The 27,849-nt window shown below is 45.3% G+C and overlaps 1 protein-coding gene across 4 annotated transcripts in view; it reads left to right on the top strand.

Moving 5' to 3' along the window:
• CDK19 (cyclin dependent kinase 19) overlaps positions 1-27,849 on the top strand; it is a 1,761,913-nt gene that overhangs the window by 1,684,943 nt on the left and 49,121 nt on the right. For all 4 annotated transcript variants that reach the window (XM_085612130.1, XM_085612131.1, XM_085612128.1 and 1 more), the window contains one exon: positions 17,299-17,532. In XM_085612130.1, the coding sequence (XP_085468256.1) occupies positions 17,299-17,532 (234 nt within the window). The remainder of the gene's footprint in view (positions 1-17,298; positions 17,533-27,849) is intronic.

Below are 27,849 nucleotides of genomic sequence, written 5' to 3'. Positions count from 1 at the left end.
ATATATGCAATTTTAAACGTTTAGGTAAAAATAGTGCCTAGGGGCCCGATTCACAGAACTAACTTAAGACAAAATCCTAAACTTACTACCATTTTGGTATTCACAGAAGGCACTTACTCATTTTGGTATTCACAGAAGGCACTTACTCATTTCGGTATTCACAGAAGTTAGGAGTCCTAACTTTAGGACTCCTAAATGCCTTCTTTGAATACCGAAAGTCATAAAATTAGGATTTTTCTCAGTTTAGGAGTAGCAAAGTTAGGACTCCTAACTTTAGGACTCCTAAATGCCTTATGTGAATACCGAAAGTCTTAAAATTAGGATTTTTCTCGGTTTAGTAGTAGTAAAGTTAGGACATTTAGGAGTCCTAAAGTTAGGAGTCCTAACTTTACTACTCCTAAACTGAGAAAAATCCTAATTTTAACACTTTCGGTATTCACAGAACGCATTTAGGGGAGTCCTAAAGTTAGGACTCCTAACTTCTGTGAATACCGAAATGAGTAAGTGCCTTCTGTGAATACCAAAATGGTAGTAAGTTTAGGATTTTGTCTTAAGTTAGTTCTGTGAATCGGGCCCTAGAAGCACAAAGCGACAACTGTGGTTATGTGGTCATGCCGGACAGGGACCAAGTCACAAGTTCAGGGTGGACGCAATGGAGCGCGTGCCGGAAACAGGGACCAAGGTACGAAGCATTCAGAGAATTGTCCCCATGGGATCCCTTCCCCTTTGAGAATAGAAAAAAAAATATTTTTAAGTCCCACGGACCTCTGCCTGCTCTTAAAAAAAGAATTTTAAACATGTCATTCTTTTCTTTTGAAATCAGACTGCATTTCAAATAAAGATTGCTTTATTTAAAAACAATCACAGACATGGTGGTCTGCTCGCTCAAGCTGGCCATCATCCCTGTGATTGCTGTGATTCCTGGTGGGTAACAAATTGCAACCTACTTCATTAATATTCATGAGGTATGTCGACTTGCTAACGCACTAGGAATTGCGATGTTAAAAATAAGTCTTTAGTACATTAGGAATTGCGATTTCCAAATTGTGATTTAGTAAGAATCGCAGTCTGGAAATCACAATTCCTCATTTTTGTACATCTGGTCCCAAGTTAGGCACGCAGAACAAAGTATGTTAGATTCTGGTCGTAGAGCATTGTAAGATCCCAAGTCGTGGATGCGTCGTGCAGTGGCGGTTCTGAGGAACTACAAGGCTGCAATGCGAGGTTCTGCATCATCGTTGAGGATCTCGTTGATGGGGGGCTTGCAATGCGAAGTCCTGCAAAGAAGATGCATCGTGCACTGGTGGTTCCAAAGAAGTAGCGGGGCTGCGTCGCGGAGTCCTGCGTTGTTGTTGGAGATGCCGTCGATGAGGGACTTGTAATGCAAAGGCCTGTGTTGAGGATGCGTCGCTCAGTAGTGGTTCAAAGGAAACTGCCAGCTGTGAAATGAGATCTGGCATTGGGGATGTATTGCACTGCAGTAGTTACGAAGCAGGGCTGCAGGGCAATAATTTGCTCTGCATCGGTTCCAACCACAGCTAGGCTGGCAGAGCACCTTCAGACCCGCTTCCAAAGGTCCAGCGCTGGGGTAGCACAACTTGAGGAGGTAGAACTCACAGCAGATAGAGTCCAGGTGCTGAATTCAAGGTGATTGGTACCTTTTCTGTCCCTGAGGTTCTGATCAGGAGGCCAGCAAACTGGCCCTTGGAGTCACTCTGGTGGTCCTGGGTTCAGGATGCAGATCCAGTCCTTTCACTCAGGCAGCAAAGCAACAGAGTAGCAGTCCTTTTTGCAGAGCAACACAGCAGCCCTTCTGAGTGTTCCACAGGTCCAGAGGTGTACCGATGAGTTGGGTCTGAGGGATCCATTATTTATACCTGGTGCCCACTTTCAAGTAGAAGATTCTGAAGGTTTCCACCCCAGAATTTCCTGCGTCCCTACCGTGGCTCCAGCTTGTCAAGGGTCACAATAGTCTAGTGTCAAACCTTTTGTGAGTGTGCTCACGCAGAGCCTTTGTGAAGTGTGGTAGGTGATAGCTCCTCCTCCTCATCAAGTATGAGATGGCCCATCCTGCCAACGACTATGCTCCTTTATCTCACTGTCTGGGAGCAGTGTACAAAGGCCAACTGCCATCTACACCTAGTAATGTTACCCAGGAAACAGGCTGCAGGGACCAAATAGTTAGGGCAAGAAAATATCAACTTTAAAAAAATTGCTTTTTCAGAGTTGTGGCTTAAAATCACACTTTACTACTAAAGAGGGTTTTAAATTACAATTCTTTAGACACCAAACTCAAAATTCCTTCTTGCTTCTAATTGAAAGTAAGCACTTATTCAATTTAATATGGCAACCCAATGTTATGCGATGGTAGAGGTTGGTCTTGCAGTAGTGACAATAACTTTTAAAATAGTTTTTCAGTAACAGGACATGTACATGTCCAACTTATTAAATACACTGCACCTTACCCTCTGGGCTGTTTAGGGCCTACCCTAGGTGTGACATATATGTATTATAAAAGAAGGTTTAGGTCTGGCAAAAGGTTTATTTTGGGAGGTCGAAAAGGCAGTCTAAAACTGCACACACAGGCTGCAATAACAGGCCTCAGACATGTTTAAAAAGGCTACTTAAGTAGGTGGTACAATGAGTGCTGGAGTCCCACAAATAGCATTTAATTATGGGCCCTGGGTAAATGTAGTACCACCGTACTAGAGACTTACAAGTAAACTAAAGTGCCAATTGGGTGGAAGCCAGTTTCATCATTTTTAAAGGCGAGAGCACATGCACTTTAGCACTGGTTCGCAGTGATAAAGCGTTCAGTCGTAAGGCCAACAAAAATGATATCAGCAAAAATGGAGTAGTAAGGCAAAATGTTTGGGTGAAGACCACCATAAGGCTGACAGGTCTGACAGAAATTTAACGAGACACAAACCTCTGTGTAGGTTTTGTAGGAGAGCTAATAAGAAAGTATCTTCTCTGTATCAGTCTTTAGACAAGTTTCAGTCAAAGAAGGGGGCAGAATGACTAAATGTAATGTCTGGGTTACTGGGTGATCAATTTGAAAATGAGGAACAGTGAGACTGAGGAACTGTGACACACATTGGGCTGGACTTGTTCAGTTTCTAATGTACATTAAGATCCAAACTATATTGGTGAAATTCTGGGGCATCTTCCAAAGTTGTGTCAGGCTTTGTTGTTGCGTAATACAGGTGGGCCCAGGGTAATCAAAAGTGAATACTGGCATATGTAACTTGATAATAAACTGCAATTCATAATAAGATGGAAAAGCGGTAAATACAAAATAGTTACCAATAGAATGGCTTTGCATTAGATTTTTACCACCACTGTTGGACCTTATTTGAGAACCACAGGGCAGAGAGGCTACTCCGTGCCATCTATGATAGTTCAGGTAGTTTGCATTTGGAGTCCATCTTACTATGGCTCTACAAACTAGGACAATTACACCCTTTCTGCATGTGACTCTCAGGCGAGGGGGGTAAGTAGTCAAAGTCTTCTAAGGAATGTAATGTGGGGGACAAAAGTTCCGAACTCAGCAGTCAACCTACAGATGCAATGATGTACTATCCATTTCAGTGCTTTTCTTTTAGTTAAAGGAAAGTACTATACTCTCATAGCAAAGCAAAATACTATACACCTCAGTTGGTTTCTCAGTTTCAAGGTTGTAATCTTATTTGCAAGTTGCAGGTAGGTGTTACACGCCTTTCGGAACTCTCTCTCCGATATTAGAGATTCTGGATGACTATATCACTTGGTGTATAGCACGAGTATAAGTGCTTACTAGACGCAGGAACAATTCCCTCAGTAGTATCCCACAGTCTAGATACACAAATCAGTTCAATTACTCTTTGCCAATTCGCATTCACTCCATAATATTGTTATGTTTGTACGGCAAAAATCTTTAGCACTTTTACTTAGTTAGGACCCGCTTTGCCTGTTAGGTGCTGTTCTGATGATGAAGGCAGGCACTTTTAGCATTCCCGCTTTGACAATGGTGACTTTAGTAATAGTGGGGCCTCACTCACTCGGAACCTGGATGGTAGGCGGCATCTGCGAGGCAGGCTCACACTGTGCACTCTTCTTTGGCAGTAGAAGCCTCTTAAGCCCTCTGGGTTAGGTGCAAGTGTGTATTTATTGCAGTTAAAGCCTTTGGGTCTGTCAAGGTTTTTACATTGGTGGTGGAGAGTGAACTCCTACACTGATGCTCAGAGTGGCAGCACCAGTCTTTCAGGCACATGGCAGAATGCTGAACAACATGATAAATATTGACACTTAGAATTCTTGGTGGAGTTGAGAGCAAGAAGTGCTCGAGGAGGCCAGGGGACCCCTTCACAACTCGTGTTCATCCTGGTGTTGCTCGCTTTTAGTAGACTGCTTTCTGTGGGTGTTCCTCCTGCCAGTATCACTCTGGATTTCTCCTCCTAGTCAATTGCTTCTCCTGGTTTCCCGGGTTCTCTGCTTCCCTCTTAGCAGATTTTCAAGTTTTTAGGCTCCAGGCAGATCCTCAATGTTCCAGCAGAAAGTGCACATTTCTGGTGGTGCCTGGCACCTCTGGGAGACTAGCTATCATACAAACACCAGCCCTGGTCACACAGAAGTCTGCAGAGCACTCCCTTCATTGTTCAAGAAGAACTTGGAACTGGAAAACTGTGGGTTGGTTTGGATCCCACTTCTATGCTCATTTTATAGACAGGGGATGTGGGTCCCTTGTCTAAGGTTTCAGAACTGGGTTGGTTTGGTTCTCTTTCAAGTTTCATTTTCTGTCTGATTCTTAGACACAGCCTGTGTGCAGTTTGATGGCTTTTGACTGCAGCTAGCAATGATGCTGACTGTGAGCAGGAGTATCCAAAACAAGGGCCTAATAAAATGTGAGTTCTCTACACCTAGCTGCCATCACCCTTGCCGAAAGAGTAACCAGGGACAGATAGAAGGCCAGACTATGCCTAGAAACATCCTCACCTTGAGCAACAGACACTAAAGCTCATGCTTTACCCTAACCATCTACCAAATGTCCGTTTTCGAGAAGTACTAATTAGGAGTCCTTTGCTAACAAGGTCCTCATTGAATTTCTAAGGGTAGCACTATCTCCATCCTCTGGCACTTTAGCATCTAGGTCTCCACCCTCGAGTGTCAGAAATGCAGGTTATACACTTCCACTGACTGGAAAGCTGCTTATAACCTCCATCTGCCCCATGCTAAATACGGGACAATCTAAAATTGATCCCACTAGTCACAGTACTTCGACTGTCACCACACGCAGAGCATTACGGCTATACATGTGCTACACAGTCACTGCACACACACACACAGAATGTCAATGCAAGTTTGAGTTCACATTAAAGCAGAACTTTACATGAGAGGGGTCAGAAGACCTCTATCTTGACACAGAGAAAAAGGTCCGGTCATACTAAAGATTCCAAGAAACTCGGTTCGGCTTACCCAGGACATGGACAGTAGTCCTGTAACTACTATGTGACCGCTGCTTTGTGTACTTCCCGTGGTCACAGAACAGGCTTTGCACCTTGCATTACCAACGACAGATCTAGGCCTTTGTGCACTTTCTAGATTAGTGGGAATCCAAGGCCAAACAAAAAGTCAGGATACAGTTTCACAAGCAGTTGGGCACTCTAGGCAGAGGTACAGTCCCTTTCACCATTCACGGGACATTCCTATCCCAACAACTGCACTATTAAGAAGATATTACGAGTTGTTGGACCTGTGCCCTCATGTTCTTAATTTAAGTGGCCCATTCTCACTACCAAAACAATTCTGGTAAACTCGTATGGCTAGTATGGATCACATTGAACAATTTGGTAGGTGCATCTAAGCAGTGTTCCTGACTGGGATCAGTGCCTAGCTGATTATGCAACATTTTGTTTTTGTATGAGAGCAGTGGCTTCCTAGATGAAAGATCACGGCCTCAAACTCAGCAGTGACAAACCAAGATTTACTATTTAGATCCAAGATTGAATAGTCTCCATTTTAGGGGCCATCTGAACTGGGAGCCCCAGCCACAAATTCACGCTTAGCCGAGAATCTGTGCTTTATCATAGCAGAATGATTCTCTGAACCAAGCAAGCCAACCAGACAGTTGGGTACTGCTTTTCTTTCCTTAGAATGCTCAGGAAAATCATTTCACTCCTTCGTGAAGCTTCCAGAACAACTGTGGTCCATTATCTCATCTCCTCGTGACTATACTATGACAACTCCTTCTATCTGGGCATTCCAGAGTACACCACCTGCAGTCTCCAAATAGTGCAAATCGCAGCTGCCAGGTAGGTTCTTAACCTCCCCTCCTCATCCTCAATTACTTATCCTCTGAGGGAACTCCAGTAGCTCCCTATCAGGGAGTGCCCTATATTTAAAGCACCCTGCATGGTCCACAGAGATGGTCGACAATTTAGACCTGGTTTACCTCATGATGAAATTTCAGACATACTGCCTCTCCTGCACTATCCATTCTTCTTTTTCTAATGAGGTCAGTATTTCTTAAACCAAAGGGAACCATATGAGTGAATGAGCCGTCTACCTTGCCGCAAAGTGCTGGAATTCTCTATCGTCCTCTCTTGGGAGTTTGTACTCTTTAATAACTTTGAAGAAGCCTTTTTTCTTTTTAGTGCATCATTTGCCTGCAGCTGTTTCTACTACAGTGCTAGGATGCCCATTGGGGTATTAGTGGTGCTTTACAAACCATATAGCATAATATACTGTATGACAAGACTATGATGACACCTAGAAATTGTTAATGGTAAGTCTCCAGATGGCAAGGCTGTAAAGAACAAGCACAGTATGGCTCTAGAGAAGACTTGAGATTAAACATTAAGCAATTGAACCTGGTTGGTGATCAGATTAAGTTCACTTACACTCTAAACAAAGGAACCATCCATTTTTTGGAAGTGCTCAACTACACTTTTCACAAAGGCTACTGAATGAAACAATGTTTTACATGGACATAGCTTTTATCCACACAACTTGCTTCAACATTTTCCATATTCAGAACTATTTAGAGTTAAAAAGCTAGGTTCTGAAACCCCTCAAATTCACTTTGCCGTAGAAGAATATGATTGAGAAATTTACACTAGGAGTTTGTGTAACAAGGACAACTGAAAAGGCCAAACAAAGAATCATACAATATAAACTTGAAGACAGTGGCTGCTGGTATCTAAGGGGATAAGGGGGCGGGCGCACGCTTGCTTTAAATAATATATTTTTTTTAAATTAACTGATCTGAACTCGGCGACATCAAGACCTCTTCTTTTGACACAGGAACCAGATGCAGCAACTACCTTGCAAAATCCTAATGCTGTTCTTACCAGCATGAGAGCAGCCCTAGGATTGGAAGGAGTGGCCTCACTCAGCGCTCCACAGCTCTCTGGAGGCTTTTGCTTGCTCTACCCTAGCTGTCTTAGGACAGCTGGGTTAGAGCTGTTTAAAGTGTGCATATGTGGCTTGCCATCGCAAGACAGCCGGCTAAAAAGACAGGCACACTTTAAACAGTGACATACCAACCCACCCACCTACCTGCTGCTGTCACTTAGCAGCGGCCCGCCGCTGTCCTGACGCTCGGCGTTGGACAGGGAATGAAAAATAAAATGGTAATTAATTACCATTTTATTTTTCATCTCTGGGAACGGAGGAGCCACCCCTGTGTGAAGATCTGAGACATAGGCAAGAAGCAACTAAAACCAAAGGACCAGTTTTTGTGAAAAATATTGAATGTGAACGTCTGTGTTTAACAGCTGTAGCAATACGCTAGTCCAAATTTGTTACATGTACCACTTTTAAATACCTACCTCGTGAGCTACTAGTCCTTCATAGGGGTAACTTATTAATTTTAAAAAGAAGCCTTTTCTCCTGTCAAAATGTTTTTTTGACAGGCAAGACAGTAGATTTAAGCCTCACCAGCTACCTGTTGGTAGGCCTGAAGCCATGTTTACTTTGTCACACTTGCGAATGGCACAATAAATGATGCAGTCCACAGGTGAAATTGACCTTTTCAATGCCACTGAGATAAATAGATTATACACCATATACTATGGCCTTGCAGGAGAGTTAAATATGCCAATCAGAGAGTAGATTATTTTTACATGTTTCAGGGGTTAGAGCATATATACTGGATACTAGACAGCAGTGCCCCAGTGTGCAGAGTCTAAGAACCAGCAATCAAATTCTGCAACAAATGGGGGTGACCACACAAAAAGGGACATTTTCTCCCATTTTAAGAATGAAGACCCAAAAAGACTGGCCTCCCTTTGTGATATGCGAATAAAAGTACGTTTTACTACAAAAGAACCAACAGGGTGGATAGGATGATAAAATGATTGTGGTTAGGATTAAAGGAATAATTTACGGACACAGATAATGTAGACTAATGCATTACTGTCAATCAATATAATTCATCTTGTCAGAATATAAAGAGGTTTACAGAAAGTTGCTGATAAATCGGAATACATTTTGCTGTGAATGGAGAATTAAAACATGGAATATATGATTATCAACAACTATGTTCTATTAATGGTAATAAAAATTATTTCTGGGAAATAGATAATGACTTCGAAGAACAATAAGGGGAAATGACATTATGAACATGAAGTATATTTCACCTTGCCATATTTTGTCAGTACACCGTCTTTCAGTTCACAGATTTTTTTAAATGCCTCTGTTTAGTATTGATTTTCCAAATTGCGTGCAGAAACTCCTGAGGAATCACAACGAAAGCACAAAAAGCATTGAATATACATCATTGTTAGTGTTGGTAGCCGCATTAATCTGTGAGAGGATTTGATTCCAAGAAAAATAAGGGAAGGTCACATGGAAGTCTCACTATTGCTGGGTCACACCGTGTATCAATGATAGGATCCCTCGGTATAGACAAAGAAGAGATTAGAAAATGTGCAAGAATGGGCAATACAATTTGTAAAAGACTATAGTGCTAACTATCACAAGAGAGGGTACTCCCTAGATCATGATTCTACTTCCGGGTCAATAGTCACAGAGCACATACTGAACCGCACTGCAAACATCTCCTTGCTGTCAACATTTAATATTTGCTTAGTATTATTCACTTGGCCTTGAATGCACCACCATTCTTGATTTCTCCCTCTCTGGTCCCCTTTTGGCTAAAATCCTTTCATCAAGGACTTTTCTTGTTGGCCGTTATGCTTGTTTTGTTGGACATTATTCATCCTACCATCTGTCTGATGCTGTTATGAGAGTCTCCTGCCCCATTGCATCCTGGAGAGAAGCGTTGGGGTCCTGATCAATGTCTCAATTAACTACGTTCTCCTCCCCCTGATATCAGGAACCTGCCCCATCTGTCATCTACAAAGCTTTCATTAAGCCAATCCTGATAAGCAGACACTAGTCCATCCCAAACATTCCAGATGATGCACACCACTATACGCTGTTCAGCGATTTCTCTACTACTTCTGCGTGTTCCCTTATTTCTCTTATTCAATAGCATCAGAGAGACACAGTGAAGACAAGGATTCTCAGCTTTGCCACGTTTTTGGCCAAAGTTTGAAATCGCAAGACTCCTTTTGGAAATAGTTGCAAAACCTCTGATTCACTAAACCAAAGGGTTTCTGACCGATACAAACTTCTTTCTGATGTACCAAACCCATTCAACTAGTTGGATTTATTTTTTTCAAAATCGCTTGAGAAATGGTTTTCCATTAGCTGTAAGGGGTGTGTTGTGTTTTGGGTGTCCCTTCCAAATAGCAATTCTCTGAAATGTATCTCATGAATCAATGGATTGCACCCAGAATTTTGGTTGCAAACCATTGACCAGTTGCCGACTTCCATGTTGGGGTAGTAACTGATTCGCAATTCCAAGGGACTGTTGCCTGCTCTCACTGAACTTTTCCAGAATGAAAACCCTTTTATGGAACTTTATGAAACTCTCGCTCCATTAAAAAAAAAAATAATAATCTTTCTGTGTTGGAAAACAATCATGGGGTTGGTGGTCTCCTGTCCTTTGTAACCAATCAGAAGAAAATGTTAGCAAATTTCATTCTGCCTAATGGAATTTAATTAGGTAGCACCTGTGTCACCCTGCAATTCCGTATTTTGTGAGCTGACCTGGTAATACATAGGTTAGTTTGCAAATTCAGATTGCATTCTCTAAAAGTCAGTGCGCAACTTGCAACCACTTTTTGTGTATGTAATCTTTGTACATTCTCCGATTGAATTCTTGTGTATTTTCTATTTGATGTAAGTATCGAAATTAATATGTCATGGGGTAACTTTATGAAAATTTTGGGGAATTACCGAACAAGGCTAAAACATACTCTTGAGCAAGTTGTGTGGCTGTGCACAGTAGAATCTGAGTGCCTTTTCTCCAGATGAACATTCCTAATGTCGATTTTGATCATTTTGAAACGTATCATGTTGTGTTGGATGGCTGTGTGTATATGTTAGCATACAATTAAATCTTCTTAAACAGAAAACATTTACTTATATAACTAAGTAGTTTTGTACAATATTTTAGATACATTTTTATGTGGACATTTTATAAAATTTGACACTTTTCTTAAAAAATGTTTTTCAATAAAAAAATTAATTGCTAAAAGATGAATATCAGAGGGCATGGCAGCATATGACAAAGTAGTGCATTAGAGAGTTGAAGTTCCTCGAGGAACCTCCTCTTTCTACTGGTGTGTTTTTGTAGTGTTTAATAATGACAGGCATACAAAAGGAATACGCCCGCCTCTTGATGTGCAATGGGATGTTGATGGTGATGATGCTTTTGAGAGAGAGAGAGAGAGAGAGAGAGAGACCCCCCAGCCAGTCCTCTAAAGATCACAAACCTGTTAAAAGTGTAATGATTGATTCAAGTTAAATTCAAAGGGATTCAATCAATCAATCAGGGGTTTACAGAGCGCAGCTACTCACCCCTGAGTGTCTCAAGGCGCTAAGGTGGGGTGGGGGGGCTGCTGATCCATTGGGGCGCTGGGGTTCAGTCGAAGAGCCAGGTCTTGAGATCCTTCCTGGATTGGGTTAACGGCGGGGATTGCCTGAGGTGGAGAGGCAGAGTGTTCCAGGTCTTGGCAGCGAGGTAGGAGAAGGATCTTCCTCCGGCTCTGGTCTTGTGGATCTGGGGACGGTGGCCAGGGCCAGTTGGGCAGAGCGAAGGGGTCTAGCGGGTAAGTGGAATGAGAGGCGGTGGTTCAGATAAACTGGTCCTGCTTTGTTAAATCAACATAGCTTGCCATCACCATATTGTTTCTTTAGTACCCGGGGTTTTAAATTGTGTTTTGTTGGACATTTGACTTTTGAACATTTAATTGGCAAACTCTAATGATTTTTGTATTAAATTATTTGTCTGTATTTAAAAATGGTATGGAATGGACATTTTCTGATTGGCACAGAAAGATCAATGGTAATTTTATTAAAAACACTACAATGCAGAACAATGTATGCATTTTGTATTACCTCTAACACACAGCAGTAAATAACAAAATATTGTCAAAAAAAACCTGGTTTCTCGGAGCATCACTTTTTTTACTGGGGATCCATTGCAGACAGATGTGCAGAGGGACCTTCCCCTTGCATTTACCTGTGTAAACCGGACTTGATCTGCTACTATGTCCGAAAATCTGTGTGTTTCCCTTTATCTACCCATCATAATTGCAGCGAGAGAAATAAACAAAACTAATGTAAAATAAAATAAACAACATTGGGTACTATTGCCTGCCTCTCTCCTGGGTAGAGGCACGCTAATAAAAAAGAAATGACCCACTTCCCAGAATGCTTTATAAATGATAAAACATTTCACACAATATCCTATTGCAGTTTTTCACTAAACTAGTCTCCGTGACTCTGTCCTTCTTGAGGTGCAACAAACCATATTTAATTTTAGTTAGAGTTTTCTATAGCGTGAACAAGACCCTTTCTGGTGACAGAGTGATTTACAAGAATAACGAAGCAAGGTAGGAAAGAAAACAAAACGGTAGGCTGTATACAAAGGCACAGTAGAAGTCATGAGGACACAGTTTACATAAGCAAATGGTGAGAAGAGAGATAGAAACATATAGTCATTCATAAGTACTGGCATGAACAAAGTACTTGGCAAGAGGCAACGGCGAACAGCAAGAAAGGGTTGCTCATGAGGAGAGGGAGGTATGTCCTCCATGTGAGAGGAATTTGTTGGATAGTAGAGTATTTACTTCTTTCCTGAAGCTGGATGTGGATGGGTTGCATCTGATCTGGTGGGGAGAGAGAGTTCCAGATTTTGGGGACAATTCTGGAGAATGATCGGTTGTAGGTTTTTGTTTTGTTAAATTTTTGTGGCTTAAGTATTATGGAGCTTGTGCAATTGTGAGATGGATCCTAGCCTCATAGGGTAGCCATTTTAGTCATAGGAGGTCGGGTGATGTGGTCACTTTTTTTGATGCAGTGATGAGCCTGGCTGCCACATTCAAAGTAGCCTTCAGCTGAGCAAGTGTGATTTTCGGGAGGCCCACAAAGGTAGCACTATCATAATCTAATTTTGATAGCACAAGAACTTGAACTGCAGTTTTGAGATCAGCCAGAGGGAGGAAACGTGTTTGTTTTCTTAAAGCGTATAGTTAAAGATTTTCTCCTCAGGGGGTGGCACTGAAGTGCTTTTGCATGGAGAGGGAATTGTCCAAGATAAAACCTAAGGATTTTGCAGGGTTAAGGATGTGAGGGGTACAGTTATAGGCAGTGAGATGTGGTAGCCAGTCTTCGATACTGGGGGTGATGACGGGAGTTGAGATCAATAAGATTTCTGTTTTGAGGGCATTGAGTTTGATGTGGTTGCAAGTCAACCAATGTTGCAGTTTTGTCAAGGTGTTATTGAGGATATTGATGTTGTCGGGAGAGGTGATTTTAATGTAGAGATGAGTGTCATCCGTATACATGTGGTAGGATATGTAGGCAAGTTTGAAGATTTCTGTTAGGAGCTCCATTTATAGGTTAAACAATGTCGGGGAGAGAGTAAAACCTTGGGGTATGCCAAGCGACATTAGTGACTGATCGGAAAGGGCATGGTTGAATAGAATGCGCTTAGATCTGTTGTGAAAGAAAGAGGAGAACCATTTTAGCACAGTGCAGAGAGACCCATCCTGTGTTCTAATAGGTTCAAAAGGGTATCATGATTGACTGTGTCAAACAGGTCAAATAGGATTAGTAGGCATCATGAACAATGTGGACCAGGACCGTTTCAGTGCTATGACCTGGCTGGAAGCTATATTGATATTGGTCGAGGAGTTGAAATTGCTCTATGTGATTGCTAAGCTGTAAGAGCACACTTTTTGCTAAGAGTTTGGCTACAGCTGGGATGTTGGAGATAGGTTGGTAGGTGTTGGGGTTGAACTAGACGGAGTTGTTCTTTTTTAGGATAGGTGTAACCTGGCCACTTTTCAGGCATTAGGGTATGGAGCCTTGGGTGAGTGAGGTATTGATTGAAATCGTCCATAATGGGAGTAGGAGGTGAAAGGACTCATTGAGGAGTTTGGGAGGAAGGGAGTCATTGAAAATGGTTGGAGTATTTTAGGAATGTCAGTAGTTTTAAGATGTCATTTTCATTGAAGGTTTAAAAGCTAGATCAGACGGCGTTGTGTTTTAAGTGTGATTCTCGAGCATTCTTCCTTATCGAGTGGGGTGGAGGTGGGTTCACAAGGTTGAAGGTTCATAGCGTTTTGAATATCGGTGGGGATTAACGTCTTAGTATGGCGAAAGACTGTAAATCATTATACGATGGATAACTGGTTTTGGTAGATTTTGTGCTGCCCACTTGGCCGTAATTACTGGTTATTTAGTGCTGCCCACTGGGCAGTAATTACTGGTTGTTTGATACAAGGCCTGAACCCAAGGAGCCTCTAAAGAAATTGCCCAGTCTTGGAGTGTCACGGATGCACCTAGCATTGCAGAATGAAGAGCGGGACTTGACCACTGTAGAGTTGTTGAAAAACAAATACATGAAAACCGCTGTTTTCCACAACAACATGACTGTATCTGGCAGACAAGGGCAGGAATACTAAGAAATGAGGATAGAGACTTCACCCCCACTGAAAAAGAGACTCAGAACTGTGTATATACGTGTGTTCAGAATTCTAATTTTTCAATGAGGTCGGTTACGGGTTAAGTGTGAACATGTGAGTCTAGCTGAAAAGTATTATTATTTTTATTTAATTTATTTTTCTCCCTTTTCTGTACTTTTCTCAGATTGTATATTCAAAATGCTATTAAAATAGTCTATAGAAAGAAATAAGTGAGAGTGCCATTCCCACCTGCACAAGAGAAACTGTAGTTGAGGATAATAAAATTTCTCTTTGTCAATCAAATCACCACTTTCCTTCAGTTACCTTGTCGAAAATCTTATTTTACTTCACTGGACAGACACTTGAATAATTGGCAATCTACTAGGACTATAACATTTTAATGATGCCAGAATAATTAGCAAGATTTGGGTAATTTCCTGTAACAAAATTTAAGTGAGATTACCAAGATTACACCATTACGACACATCGTGTATTTTCGGGCAGAAATTTTAGCGCAAGATGTACCATTGGGTCATTTTTTTAACGTGAGGGGCATCACAGTCAGATTTTTTTCCCTAAAAGCTTTTGAACGCAAAACTACAAATTCACATGCCAAGAGCAGTTCCTTTAACGTGGGAGGCAAGCAAACATTTCCGGTATATGTTTTTAACCGAACAGACCGTTTGGGTAATTTTTCAAACTGCAAACTCAGATATAGGCAGTATTTTGAACCCGAGCAACTTGAAATCAACTCCAAATTAAATTTTCACGTTGATTTTTTTACCCAAATTCAACCTTCGGGTATTTTTGGACTGCGAGATGCATTTTGCATAATTATGCATAATTTTCTGAAATTTCACCACACATAATTGCGCAAGTTATGCCTACATCTTCAATCTACGGCCAAGTACCAACACTCCACACTAGCATCATCTTAGGTAGCTTTGCCAGCTTATTTTTGAGAAGTGGAGGATGTAGCTCAACTGGCCTTCTTCAAAACTTTCTCCACACTCATGCTGCCTATGACAGCAGAGGTGGAAAGTTATTGATTGTCCCTCATTTTTGGTTTGGGGAGTACCTCACGGTGCTGTCTGTATTCTGGGAGCTCACCTATTCTTGCCCTTGGTGCTAGCGATCTGGCGGGAGTCTTCAATGTGAGCTCATATGCTCTTTTCCTCACTCGAGGGAGGATCCTCAGCAATGAGCAAAAGGCCCAAGTCACTGTTACTGATAAAGGCTGAGCCACAAAATAACCTTCCCTCATGCATTCAAGGAAGTTGCGGTCCATTCGCTGTAACCTCAGAAGTATAAGGCACTAGATTAAGCAACAACAGTGGACTTCTGATAGCAGCTAGATATTCTTTCTTCTACACGAAGCAGAAGAGCGAAAAGCATGATGTTCCACCTCCTCTTACCTCCTTAGCAGAGGGACCCACTGCCTCAGTCTGTCTCAAGGGCAATGCAGAACCAAAGGCATGGATCTAACTGACATCTTTTGCAAGGTATCTATGAAGCAATGCCACATGCATTTCTGAACACTGCACATTAAACATCAGCTGTTGGCACAGTTCTTCTAAGAAACTTGTTTGGCCAGTCTGGGGTCATATAAAAAATGGCCGTCCCTCTTATGTTTAATAGCTTTGGAGTTTTCCCTTATGTCTGGAGGAGGGGTGACTAGATATTCAAGTAAGCATAGATAACTCACTATAGATACACTGTTGCTAGTAATTCGGCACGTCGAGTAGATTTTTAGCACTGGGGGCTTGTTCCATGCTGTAAAATAAGTGTGAATGCACCATGCAGCGAGCCAGAGGGTGCTGCTTCTTTCTGCCACTCATGTACGATTTTCTACAGAAGCGGCAGCTTTCTCAATGCAATTGGTCACGACCTGCCGTGACTGCTTGTGTTGAGAAATCGCGGTGGGAGGCATTCTAGCACCCCAAAATCACGCTAGGGAATGTAAATTCTCTCTCACGCTCACCAACTTAATGTTAAAGAGTAATGCACAAGAAAACATCTCCACCACATAGCGGTTGGCTGAGTTTTGCCGTACCCCATGTTCCAAGCATAACATGGAGTGGGAAAAACTCTGAACTCCGCAGTTGGAGAGGAATTATTCACCACCCCTAGACAGAACAGAGGCTACAGAGCAAGAGTTAAAAATATGGGAGCTGGGCACATGGGTGGCATACGGTTGCCACAGGTTCTGCACTGTTGTGTGGTTGACGGTTCACAACCCTCTGGTCTTTTTCTCTCCATCAACAGCAATGAGCAGAGATGCGATTGTTAGGTGGGCCATTTGAATAACAGGGGAGGCAATTACCCACTCGGGGAACTTGCGGAATGTCGCTGACTTTTTATGTAACTCTGCGAAATTCCGCAGGGTGAAATTCCACCCCAGTTCTGTTCCCTTCAAATGTAGTTAGGTGATTCCATTAGTCTGGAGGAAGGGGGGTACTATGAGAGTGCAAGTGTCACGGTGGTGAGAAATGGTTGTAACACAAGACATGGAGCCTCTGGAATTTCCTAAGAAAGAGAAAGGCGAATTAGACCTGAATCAGATCCTAATACAAACAATGGTCATATCCTGTTTTTGTTTAGCGATAAGTACCACCATTTTTGCACCTTCTGAGTTCTGTAAATAACAGATGTTATTGTTACTTACTTACTCCACTTCAAAGGGCTTAGTCCTGCTGAACCTTCTTTTCAGACAAGCCAGACTGTTCCAGTTGGGAAAGTGTAAAGTATCTACAGTACTGAAGGGGCCTCGCTCTGAGTGCACTGTGAATCCCAATGAGGCCGGTAACAGGAATTTCAAGCCCCATCCTCATGACAAGAAGTGCAGGTACTCTATAACTCAGGAGTTTGTCAGCTAAAAGCAGGCAAGGTCTCTAGGTGTAAATCCTGCATACAGTAGAGGAAAATATGCAGGAATCGGTGCGAAAACTGTTTTTTTTCTCCAATATGCGATAATCCAGAGTAACCCCCACCTCTGCGACAGATACAGATCATCAGTAACTCTTGGGCTCAGTGGAGTATTGGGTAATTTTATAGCTAACTTGTAATGGATCACCATTTCTTACAATTTATGTCCGATGTTCAACTTTATGCAATCCAATTCAAGAACTGACAGCAGTGAAGCCCCCTGCAGTATCTCCATTACCATTGTGGCCCAGTCTGAGCTAGACATTGTCTCACTCATTGTCCTTTTATGAATCCCAGTGGTTTGCTTAACTGATGAGCCCAACTAAGTAAGAATATGCTTGATGTTTTCCAGAACCAACACCACCAGCAGACAGCAACACAGCAACAGACAGCACCACAGCAGCAGCAGCAAATGCAGCAGCAGAGCAGCACACAAACTAATGGAACGGCCGGAGGAGGCATCACCGGGTTGGGGCTACAGCACAGTCAGGACTCCAGCATCAGTCAAGGGCCCCAAAATAAGAAGCCACGGATAGGACCTTCAGGCACTAACTCAGGAGGACCTGTGATGCCATCTGATTATCAGGTTGATTTGCTTTCCTGTTTCTTAATTGTATACGACTTTTGGTTGGGAACTACACAATTACACATATACCACTGGGATATATGTCGTTACAACGCACACTTTTACTACGCATGCACTTACAACGCATTTTTTTACAACGCAACATCCACTACAACGCATTCAATTACATCGCATGACACTACAACGCATTTTTAAAAACTACCTTTACAACGCATTCCATTACATCGCATACTACCTTTACAACGCATACCATTACAACGCATAATATTACATTGCATTTAAGGTAAGTATTGGATAGTATAGGGGTAAAAATTACTATTCTAACTCCAGGGGGTGCAACAGTAGGGTAAGTGTTGGATAGTGTAGGGGTTTTAATGTAATATTATGCGCTGTAATGGTATGCATTGTAAAGGTAGTATGCGATGTAATGGAATGCGTTGTAAAGGTAGTTTTTAAAAATGCGTTGTAGTGTCATGCGATGTAATGGAATGCGTTGTAGTGGATGTTGCGTTGTAAAAATTGTGTTGTAAGTGTAGTGCGTTGTAATAGTTGCGTTGTAAAGGTTGTTCCCCATACCACTGTCATTTCATAAACTGGCAGGATGGCTCAGTGAGTTGAAAGCTAGAGATTGAAACATGTGGCGACAGGAGTGTGGTATGAAGCATTACATAAAAGCAATTTATTATTGTTATTATAGGAGGAGAGGTTGCCTGATGGCCAGAGGTGCGATTTTGGAACTGGAGAACCAATTTTGAGTCCAAGCTTTGGCTGTAAATCCGGCGTTTCTGGGCAAATCACTTAGGACATGAATTAGATCTTGGCGGACGGGTCACTCCGTCACAACGTTGGCGGATATCCCATCCGCCGAAATATAAATCCCATAGGATATAATGGGATTTATATTTCAGCGGACGGGATATCCGTCACGGCTGTGACCAGTAATCTGTCCGCCAAAATCAAAATCAGGCCCTTAATCTCCCTGTGCCTTTAAATAAATGATCCCTTCCTTCCTTCAGTACACCACAATCCTGACCTGTAGCACGTTGTAGGGTATGTATGTGAGCTCAGTGAGTTTAGCATTTACAGCTGACATCTGTATGTCACCCAGAGATTATACATTTGAATCCCATCAAGACCAATTCAGCCTTTCATTCTTTTCAGGTTTTCAAACTGAGTATTATCGAATTGTGGAATAATAATACATATTGCTTACAGCACTTAACAATAGCAAAAATGTGGTTTGTCAAAAGAACTATTATTATTTATGGTATTGCGCTGCCCTGACCTTATGCAACCCATGCCACCTGTGACCTTCCTCATTCCAACACCTGCCACAGCTGTCAGTGCTCCTCAATCCGTGTGTGTAGTGCCCGCGACGTCAGGTTGCCGACCGTAGCGGTGTGTAAACAGACCTGAGTGGTCCTACCATGACTCGGTCAGGTCTGTTGTCTCTGACTGAGGGAGAAGTCTTACTGTCGAAGCAGCAATCAAAGAGAAATGCGAGTAAGCTCATTTCTGCTGGCTCTGTGAGACTAAGCTCATTCGCTCGAAAGCCCGGATGCGTTTGAATCCATAATCTGCTGCTGCATTGATTTTAATTAAGCCCTGAGTAACCACACCAAGTGTAATTAAACAAAGTAAATATAGTAATGGAATGCTACAGGAGCCAGGATTCGTCTCCGCTGCCCCAGATTCCATGCGTCCCCATCTGATCTCTCTGCACCAGGAATATATTTTGTAACTGAGAAAATTATGCTGTTAATAGTGATTTACATTTTGAAGTGAACATCTGTGCCTCTGGGGTGTAGTGCTGAGCACTTCGCACAGTAGCCTGTCGAGACCCGCTCGGGGAATAGGGTAGCCTGAAGATTTAGTTATTGACACTTTAAGGCTGACAGGTTGTCTCATGGCTTGTGAGACACCTTCTGCCAGTTCATCTCCTTTCAAGATATTCCAGGATTGCAAGGACTTTAACAGGTCCTAAAAGGGGGAGAGAAAAATGCAAAAACAGTTAGAGAAGAGGAACGGGCTTAGGGAGCATGAACTACTATGCTTAGTGAGGTAGAACTAAGAGCAGGATAAAAGCAACCTTCAAGTAATAGCAGTGGCGGCTAGCTTAAATATAAAATGGTGGGGTGCGAAGGCGCATGATTTACCATAAATTCTGGAGCACAACCGGTGCAGCACTTTTCTTTGCTTTCCACGAGCAGCAAACAGAAGGACTTCCTTCCTGTTTGTGGAACGCACCTCCAACCAATCCTGGGGCTGCTCTCATGCTGTGAAAGCAGCTTCAGGATTGGGGAGAGCAGGCTTACCCAGCATTCATTTTGAAGCTGGGGACCTATGCCACCAATCCCCAGGCTGTTTCACAGCCTTTGGATTACTGGGTCTACAGTGTGCATGTCGGGCTGGCACTCGCAAGACGGCTGGCCAATCCAATATGCGCACTGTAGACCAGTGCTGTCATCCTGCATTTGCAGGATTCAGCCCTGACCCTACCCTCACGCTGTACACAGCGCGGTCAGGTGCAGTTGCAAATAAATAAAATGGCATTGTCATGCCTTTTATTTATTTGTGTTTGCTTGCTGCGCTCACAGCAGGTGGGGTGACGCTCCTCTGCGCCTGAGTATGAGCCGCACCTGAGTAATAAGGTGTCCATCTTGTCACCCAACACTTGCCTTAGAGAGTGTCTTCCCAGAGTGCACAACTACAGTAGTATCCGGACGCAGTATGGTGGGTCAGGAGCATAATAACACTGTAGGACTGTGGTTCGAAGCAGGCATGGTTAAGCAAAGCAGACAAGAAACATTGCTCGATTAGCGTTTGGTAAAGACCAGCTGGTGGGACGGTATGCTTTTTAGAGGAGTATCCTGCCTAAACTGGCTTGGCCACAGTAGGCTGCTATAGCCTTACGTTGCATGTGCTCAGCCAAGCGTCAGTCAGACCAATCTCACAAAGTTAGCTGGTTCATTGTAATAAGAAGAATGACACTGAGCAGGCACAACATTATGGACACTTCCACCACTAGGACTCCCTCCAATCATGACAGGAAAGTCTTGTCATTGGAGTTACTACTATCTGAAAGAAACATGTAGTGATAGATTCCTTACCTTAGAATTACCCCCAGGCATAAGACTGGATCCGGAAAGTTTTCGTCAGCAGTACCCCTGCGCGTCGGTAGACGTCGTCGTGCGGGGTCGTTGGCACCGGCATGGCGTCGCTGGAGCTACTTAGACGTGCCCACGCGCGCTGACGTCAGTTCTTTCTTTTTCAGCACCAGTAAGCGCAGATCCGGGAAGAGCTAGTACCCCCAGTCATTTTTTTACTGAATTTTTTGAAGGCCTTTTGTCCAATTTTTTCTCGAGTCGATCGACTCCTGGTGTCGTAGGGATGCCCGGGTTTAAGAACTGTTGGGACTGTCACCGCATGATGTCAGTGACGGACCCACACCACGTGTGTCTCTACTGCCTGGGGCGCGACCACGACTCCAAGTCGTGCCCCGACTGCCGGGCCATGACGCCGAAGACTTTGCAGGAGTGGTCCCGAAAGTTGCTGGAAGTCGGCTCCGTGCCGCTCAAGGTGCCTGTCCCGTGGGAGGTCGAGGGACCGGTCACGGAGCCGTCACCATTATTCTTCTGGATCTAAGTCTTCGCACTCAGGGTCAGGTAAGTCGAAGCATTCCAAAAAGAAGTCGAAGAAGTGTCGTCACTCCTCGACTTCCCCTTGCCCGTTGTGCGACGTGGCTGAGGGTGTGAGTGGTGCCACCCCACGGCTCCGGCGGAGCCTGCGACATTCGCCGCCGGCCTACCCACCCTTCCCGGGTCCGTCGGTGATGCCTGCCCAGGTGCAAGAATTTCTTGCTGCCATGGCCCGACTCTTTGGGCCGTCTGGCCCCGCCGGTGCGCCTAAGGGCCCCGCGGGCCCGACTGGGGTCCTGTCCTTCCATCGCCGGGGGCACCAGCCCCGGCGTTGCCAGTGGCTCCGGCACTGCAGGACCCCCTGGGATCTGGGATCGGACCTCGGTCGACGCCCGTTGACCTTATAACACCTCCACCGACATTGACCCCACCGGCACCACCTCCGACTTCGCCCGCTCCTCGGAACGACGTCGTCCCCAGTTTCAGCCCTGAACCGGACACAGTGCCGGATCGGCGCCGATTCCGACGGTGCCATTTTTTCCCTATGTCCGTCCTCCATATTTTCAGCCTGTTCCACAGACTTCGGAGGAAGGGGAGGACTGGGAGGGGTCTGAGGACCCTCTCGCACAAGACTGTGCCTATGACCCGGACTGGGCAGAGGATTTGGGGGATGCCAGTGGTCTTGACACCTCACCTGACCTTGGCATGCTGTCTCTTCCTACCGTGGCGATGGAGGAGGGAGCCAGTTACGCAGTGGTGTTGCGTAGGGCGGCTGAGGCCCTCCACCTCGAACTCCCTACAGTGGCCGTCAGGACTAACCTCCTGGCAGAAGTGCTCCAGCCGGCGGCGACCTCTTCGGAGCCCTTGCTGCCTTTTAATGAAGCACTGTCTGACGTTCTTTTGGGCACCTAGTCCAGGCCCAACACAGGGGATCCTGTGGACAGAAATGTGGCCCGACGCCATCACCCGGCTTCGGGTGACCCCCTCTTCCTCTCCCAACACCCCACTCCTGAGAGCTTGGTTGACCAAGCCGCTGCTTCCCAGAGCACGTTCCCTTCCGCACCTCCGGATAGGGAATCCAAGATGCTGGAGCAGCTTTGCAAGAAGCTGTTTTCATCTGCCAGCTTAGGGCTGCGGTCAGTGAACACTGCATGCCTCTTGGTCCGTTATTCCCACTCTGTGTGGGACACGTTGCGCAGGTGCTGCCTAGCTGTCCGGAGAAGACCCAGACAGTACTCGCCCAAGCTATTGTTGCTGGGAGAGGCGCAGCTAAGTTCACCATCCGTTGTGCACTTGACACCTCCGACTCGCTGGGCAGGGCGATTTCCGCAACAGTGGTGCTGAGGCGCCACGCCTGGCTTAGAACAACTGGCTTCTCAGGGGATGTCCAGAACACTCTGATGTACATGCCCTTTCATGGCATTCGTCTTTTTGGCAATAAGGCAGATAGTGCGTTAGAGTGCTTTAAGGACTCACGTGCTACGGCCAAGTCCTTGGGCCTGTCGGCCACTCGGCCTCCTCCGCCTTCTGCCTTTTGCTCCTTTCGTGGCCACAGAAGGGGTACCCCACTACATTCGCAGGGCCACAGGCCGGCGCAGCAACAGCACGACCGCGGACGTGGGAACCGTCGAGGCAGTTCAGGGGGCCAGCGGGCGGGTCAGTCCACCTCCACCCCCACAGCATCCACTGCAAAGCCTTCCTAGTCTGGTATTTCAGGGCCATAAAACGCCAGTGGGTGGCAGAATTCGCCATCACCTCCCCCACTGGCGCAACATCACTTCAGACAAGTGTGTACTGCAAATTGTCCGAAGGGACTACTCCCTCCCCTTTGAGACTACCCCTCCAGCCATGCCACCTCAGTACCACCGCATGTCGGGGTACCATCTTGCGCTTCTTCAGCAGGAAGTCACAGCCCTTTTGGCCAAGGGGGCCATCGAGCGCGTTCCTGGGACAGAAGTAGGTCGTGGTTGTTATTCCCACTACTTTCTGGTCCCCAAGAAGGACAAGGGCCTGCATCCTATCTTGGACCTCAGGAACGTCAACTACTTCCTCTGGAAGGAGAAGTTCAAGATGTTGACGCTAGCTCAGGTCTTGTCTGCCCTCGACCCTGGAGACTAGATGGTAGCGTTGGACTTGCAGGACGCATATTTCCACATCCCCGTCCTGCCGGCCCACCGGCGTTACCTGCGGCTTACGGTAGGCCACGAGCACTTTCAGTTTACCGTGCTCCCCTTCGGCCTTACCAGCGCCCCTCGGGTGTTCACGAAAGCGATGGCGGTGGTCGCAGCTCATCTGCGCACATCAGGGGTTCCAGTCTTCCCCTATCTCGTCGACTGGCTGTTGAAGACGGGCTCGCCTCAAGCAGTTGTCTCCCACCTCCGGACTACGGCCGACCTCCTGCATTTGCTGGGGTTTTCCATCAACGTGCCAAAGTCGCACCTGATACCCTCTCAGAAGCTCCTCTTCATCGGAGTGATTCTGGACTTGGCTCGGTTTCGGGTTTATCTCCCGACCAGCGAGTCCGGGATATTCAGGCTATGATCTTTCGGCCTCTATCCCGGGTTCCGGTCAGGATGACCCTCCGGCTACTGGGCCTGATGGCCTCCTGCATCCTGCTAGTGGATCATGCCACATGGCATATGCGGGCTCTGCAGTTGGACCTGAAGTTCCAGTGGGCACAGCATCAGGGCAACCTGTTTGACCAAGTCCAGATCTCGGAGGGCACTGCACGACAATTGCAGTGGTGGCTCACAAATCGCGATTGGGTCAATGGCAGATCCCTCTCCCTTTCCCAACCGGAACACACAGTTGTGACGGACGCGTCCCTTCTGGGATGGGGCGGCCACATGGGAGAGGTGGAGATCAGAGGCCTCTGGTCTCCGGTGGAGTCCCGGCTCCATATCAACCTTCTGGAGCTTCAGGCGATCCGACTTGCACTGAAAGCATTCCTTCCCTCTGTCGTGGGGAGAGTAGTGCATGTGTTCACAGACAACACCACTGTCATGTGGTACTGCAACAAACAAGGTGGGGTGTGGTAGTGAACCCTCTGTCAGAAGGCTCTGCGCCTCTGGAAATGGCTGGAACATCAGGGCGTGTCCCTGGTGGTTCAACACCTGCCAGGTTCTCTGAACGCCAGAGCGGAGGAACTCAGCCGCCGGTGCATGATGGATCACGAATGGCGTCTGAACTCGGACGTGGCGCAAGGTCTCTTTCAGCAGTGGGGAGAGCCTTGGTTAGATCTATTTGCCACCGAAGAGAACGCGCAATGTCATCAGTTCTGTGCCCTGGAATTTCCAAGGCGGCACTCGCTAGGCAACGCTTTTCGTCACGAGTGGAATTGCGGTCTACTATATGCCTTTCCGCCTATACCATTTCTACCCAGAGTGCTGAAGAAGATCAAGCGTAACTGGGCCCAAGTCATTCTTGTGGCACCGGACTGGGCTCCAAGAGTATGGTATCCCGAGCTACTCAGCATGGCAATTGATCCCCCGCTCCGACTGCCTCTTCAGGAGGATCTTCTGTCGCAGCAGCAGGGGAGGGCTGTGCACCCGAACCTGTCCAGTCTCCACCTCCTTGCGTGGAGATTGAGCCTCGGCAGTTGACGTCTTTTGCCCTGGCTCCCAAAGTTTGTGATGTTATCCTAGCAACCAGGCGTCCCTCCACTAAAACGGTATACGCCTGCAGGTAGAATACATTTGTGGCATGGTGCACAGCAAAGGCTGTGGATCCCCTTTCTGTCCCTCTTTCAGAGGTCCTTCTATTTCTCCTTTCTTTGGCCCAGCAGGGCTCTGCTCTGGGCACTGTCAAGGGCTATCTCTCTGCCATTTCAGCCTTTTTACGGCTTCCAGATCAGCCTTCCCTTTTCAAGTCCCCTGTTGTAAATAGATTCTTAAAAGGTATTACTCATCTTTTCCCTCCTGATCCTTTCATAATGCCTTAGTGGGACTTGAACCTGGTTCTGACCTATCTGATGTGTGCTCCCTTTGATCCACTTCACAACTGTCCTCTTCGTCTTCTCACTTTAAAGACTACTTTCCTGGTTGCAGTCACGTCTGCCAGAAGAGTGAGTGAGCTCCTGGCTCTTTCTTCTAAACCTCCTTTTCTCTCTGTCCATCCGGACAAAGTTATTCTAAGGACTCATCCATCTTCTCTACCTTTCACATCGGGCAGACCATCACTTTGCCCACCTTCTTTCTGCCTCTGCATCCTTCAAAAGAGGAAGAGAGGCTCCACCGTCTGGACCCAAAACGTGCGCTCTCATTCTGCCTCAGCCGCACACAACAGTTCCGGGTGGATGACCAACTCTTTGTTGGCTACGTGGGCGCCAAGAAAGGTCAGGCCGTGCACAAGTGGACCATCTCTCGGTGGGTCGTTCTGTGCATTAAGGCTTGTTATTCTTTGGCTAAAAAGGAGACTCCGGTGGGGCTATGCGCCCATTCTACCTGGGCGACGGCAGCCACTACTGCTTTGGGACGGGGAGTTCCCTTGCATGATATCTGTCAGGCAGCTACGTGGGCCTCGCTGCACACGTTTACCAAGCATTATTGCCTGGACAGCCAAGTCCGGAGAGACGGCTTCTTTGGCCGTTCTGTTCTCCAGGACTTTCTGGTGTGATCTTGGTTCGCAGACCCACCACCGGGGTTGGTATTGCTGGGGTATCTATTCTAAGGTAAAGAATCTTATCACCACGTGTTTCTTTCAGATGCACAAGTTACTTACCCTCGGTAACGATATATCGGTAAGAAACATTAGTAGTGATAGATTCCTTACCGCCCCACCCATTCTCCCCGTCCTGCGAACTGATCCTAGGGTTTAGGTCATCCCTTTCAGGGCCCTTGTTTCATGGCACCTGTAGTCAGTTTCTTGTATGGCTCTGCTTTCCTGGCACGGAAAGTCGTGTACAGAACTGACGTTAGCGCGCGTGGGCGCGTCTAAGTAGCTCCAGCGACGTCATCCCGACGCCAACGACACAGGCGGAGCCGCACGACGGCGCCTACCGACGTGCAGGAGTACTGCTGACGAAAACTTTCTGGATCCAGTCTGACGCCTGTGGGTAATTCTAAGGTAAGGATTCTATCACTACTAATGTTTCTTACAGATATATCGTTACTGAAGGTAAGTAACTTGTGCTTCATGCTTGCCTCGCTGGGATGGAAGTGAAGAAGGGGCAGGGTAGAGGGCCAGCCTTGGGGATGTGGGGATGTCAAGGGGCTCAGCTGCTTCTTATGTCCCCTCTACGGCAATATCATTCCTGCCTCTGGCCTTGAAGATATGTATTGCTTTTTTGTTTTACACCCGATACCTCTAAACTAAAAATTCTGTGAAAATACTGTAGGAGAAAAATTCACCTTTTCTCTTCTAAACATACAAAATCACGAGCGATCATAAGCTCCTCCTCGAAAATACAGCTCTACTAGGTGTGAATAAAGCATTTAAGGAAAGAAACTGTTGAATCTGTAGGGCTACAATACATATGTGTCCCAAGATTTATCAAATGCTACCCATGCTGGGAGGAATTAATTTTTAGCAATGAGATTTCGCTGAGACAGCACAACACTTGGTATGGTCTCATTGATTTGTGTACCTTTAAGATTTTACAACCATAGTAATGTTTTTTTGAAGAGCAAGCTTAGAGAATACTTGAGAAAGCATAGATTGGAAGAGATGAAGACTTTACAAGTGCACACTTCTTGAATTTCTCTCCACAGGTAGCACTCGTCATGTATTTTTCAGAAAAGGTTCACCGCTGGTACGCTGTCTTGATGTTTCCAACATGCGCTATATGTTTTTTGGTTTAAAAAATATATATATTTTCTAATTTCTTTTACATTTGTTTAAGATGTAAGCTGGAAATATTTAATGTCGTTTTTTTATACTCATACTTTCAGATCTATATACCGTTTTTCTTTTTTCCTCTACAAAACTGTTATATAATTTCCTGAAACATTGGAAGCTCAGAACCCCCAAGTTAAAAAAAAAGACCTTTCTCATTTAACAAGATTTAATATCTCCATTGCTTTTACACAAGAAGGAAGTTGTTACCACAAGATGTTTTAATTGATACAACCAAATTATCATTATTCAGCATATATGGTCCAATTGAAAACAACCCCTCCTAAAATGCCATAATACTTAAACTCATTAATTTAAGCAACTGTAATATTACTGTGGAATGAGCTCTTAATCAGCTACTTATTAGAAATAGACTAGAGGCAAGATTGTTTCATTCTTACAAACAATAGGAGGACAGCACTGGACTACCAGACTCGACCGCTGGGAAACACGCCTGGCGGCTCTGCAAGGTAAAACAAATAAAAGACCCCCATAGGAGATACACGCAAGAAGACTGTTAGCAACCCTTGGCCAGCCGGCACCACAAGCCCTGTGCAACTTCCCCCAGGGGGGGTATTCAACACGTTAACCCTGCACAATGCCCACTCTGGGACCCAGTCTCCCACCACGTGGAATGCTAAGGACTCCCCTTCCCCGTACGCATAGAGGGCTCCACAGTTCACAGGGCACTCACTTCATACATCTTCTCTGCCCTCCCCCACCTCTCCTGCATGGCACCAACACATATTCTCTACTAAGTTTGGGGCCAAGCATTATTGTTTTTACATTCATCATATACTTCAACCATAACGTGAAACAAGTTTCTTGTGGAACGGACAGTTCTACA

Source organism: Triturus cristatus, chromosome 6 (genome assembly GCF_964204655.1).
Source record: "Triturus cristatus chromosome 6, aTriCri1.1, whole genome shotgun sequence".
NCBI classification, from domain to species: Eukaryota; Metazoa; Chordata; class Amphibia; order Caudata; family Salamandridae; genus Triturus; species Triturus cristatus.
The sequence above is the reverse complement of the archived record's forward strand: the minus strand, read 5'-3'. Positions and strand labels throughout refer to the sequence as shown.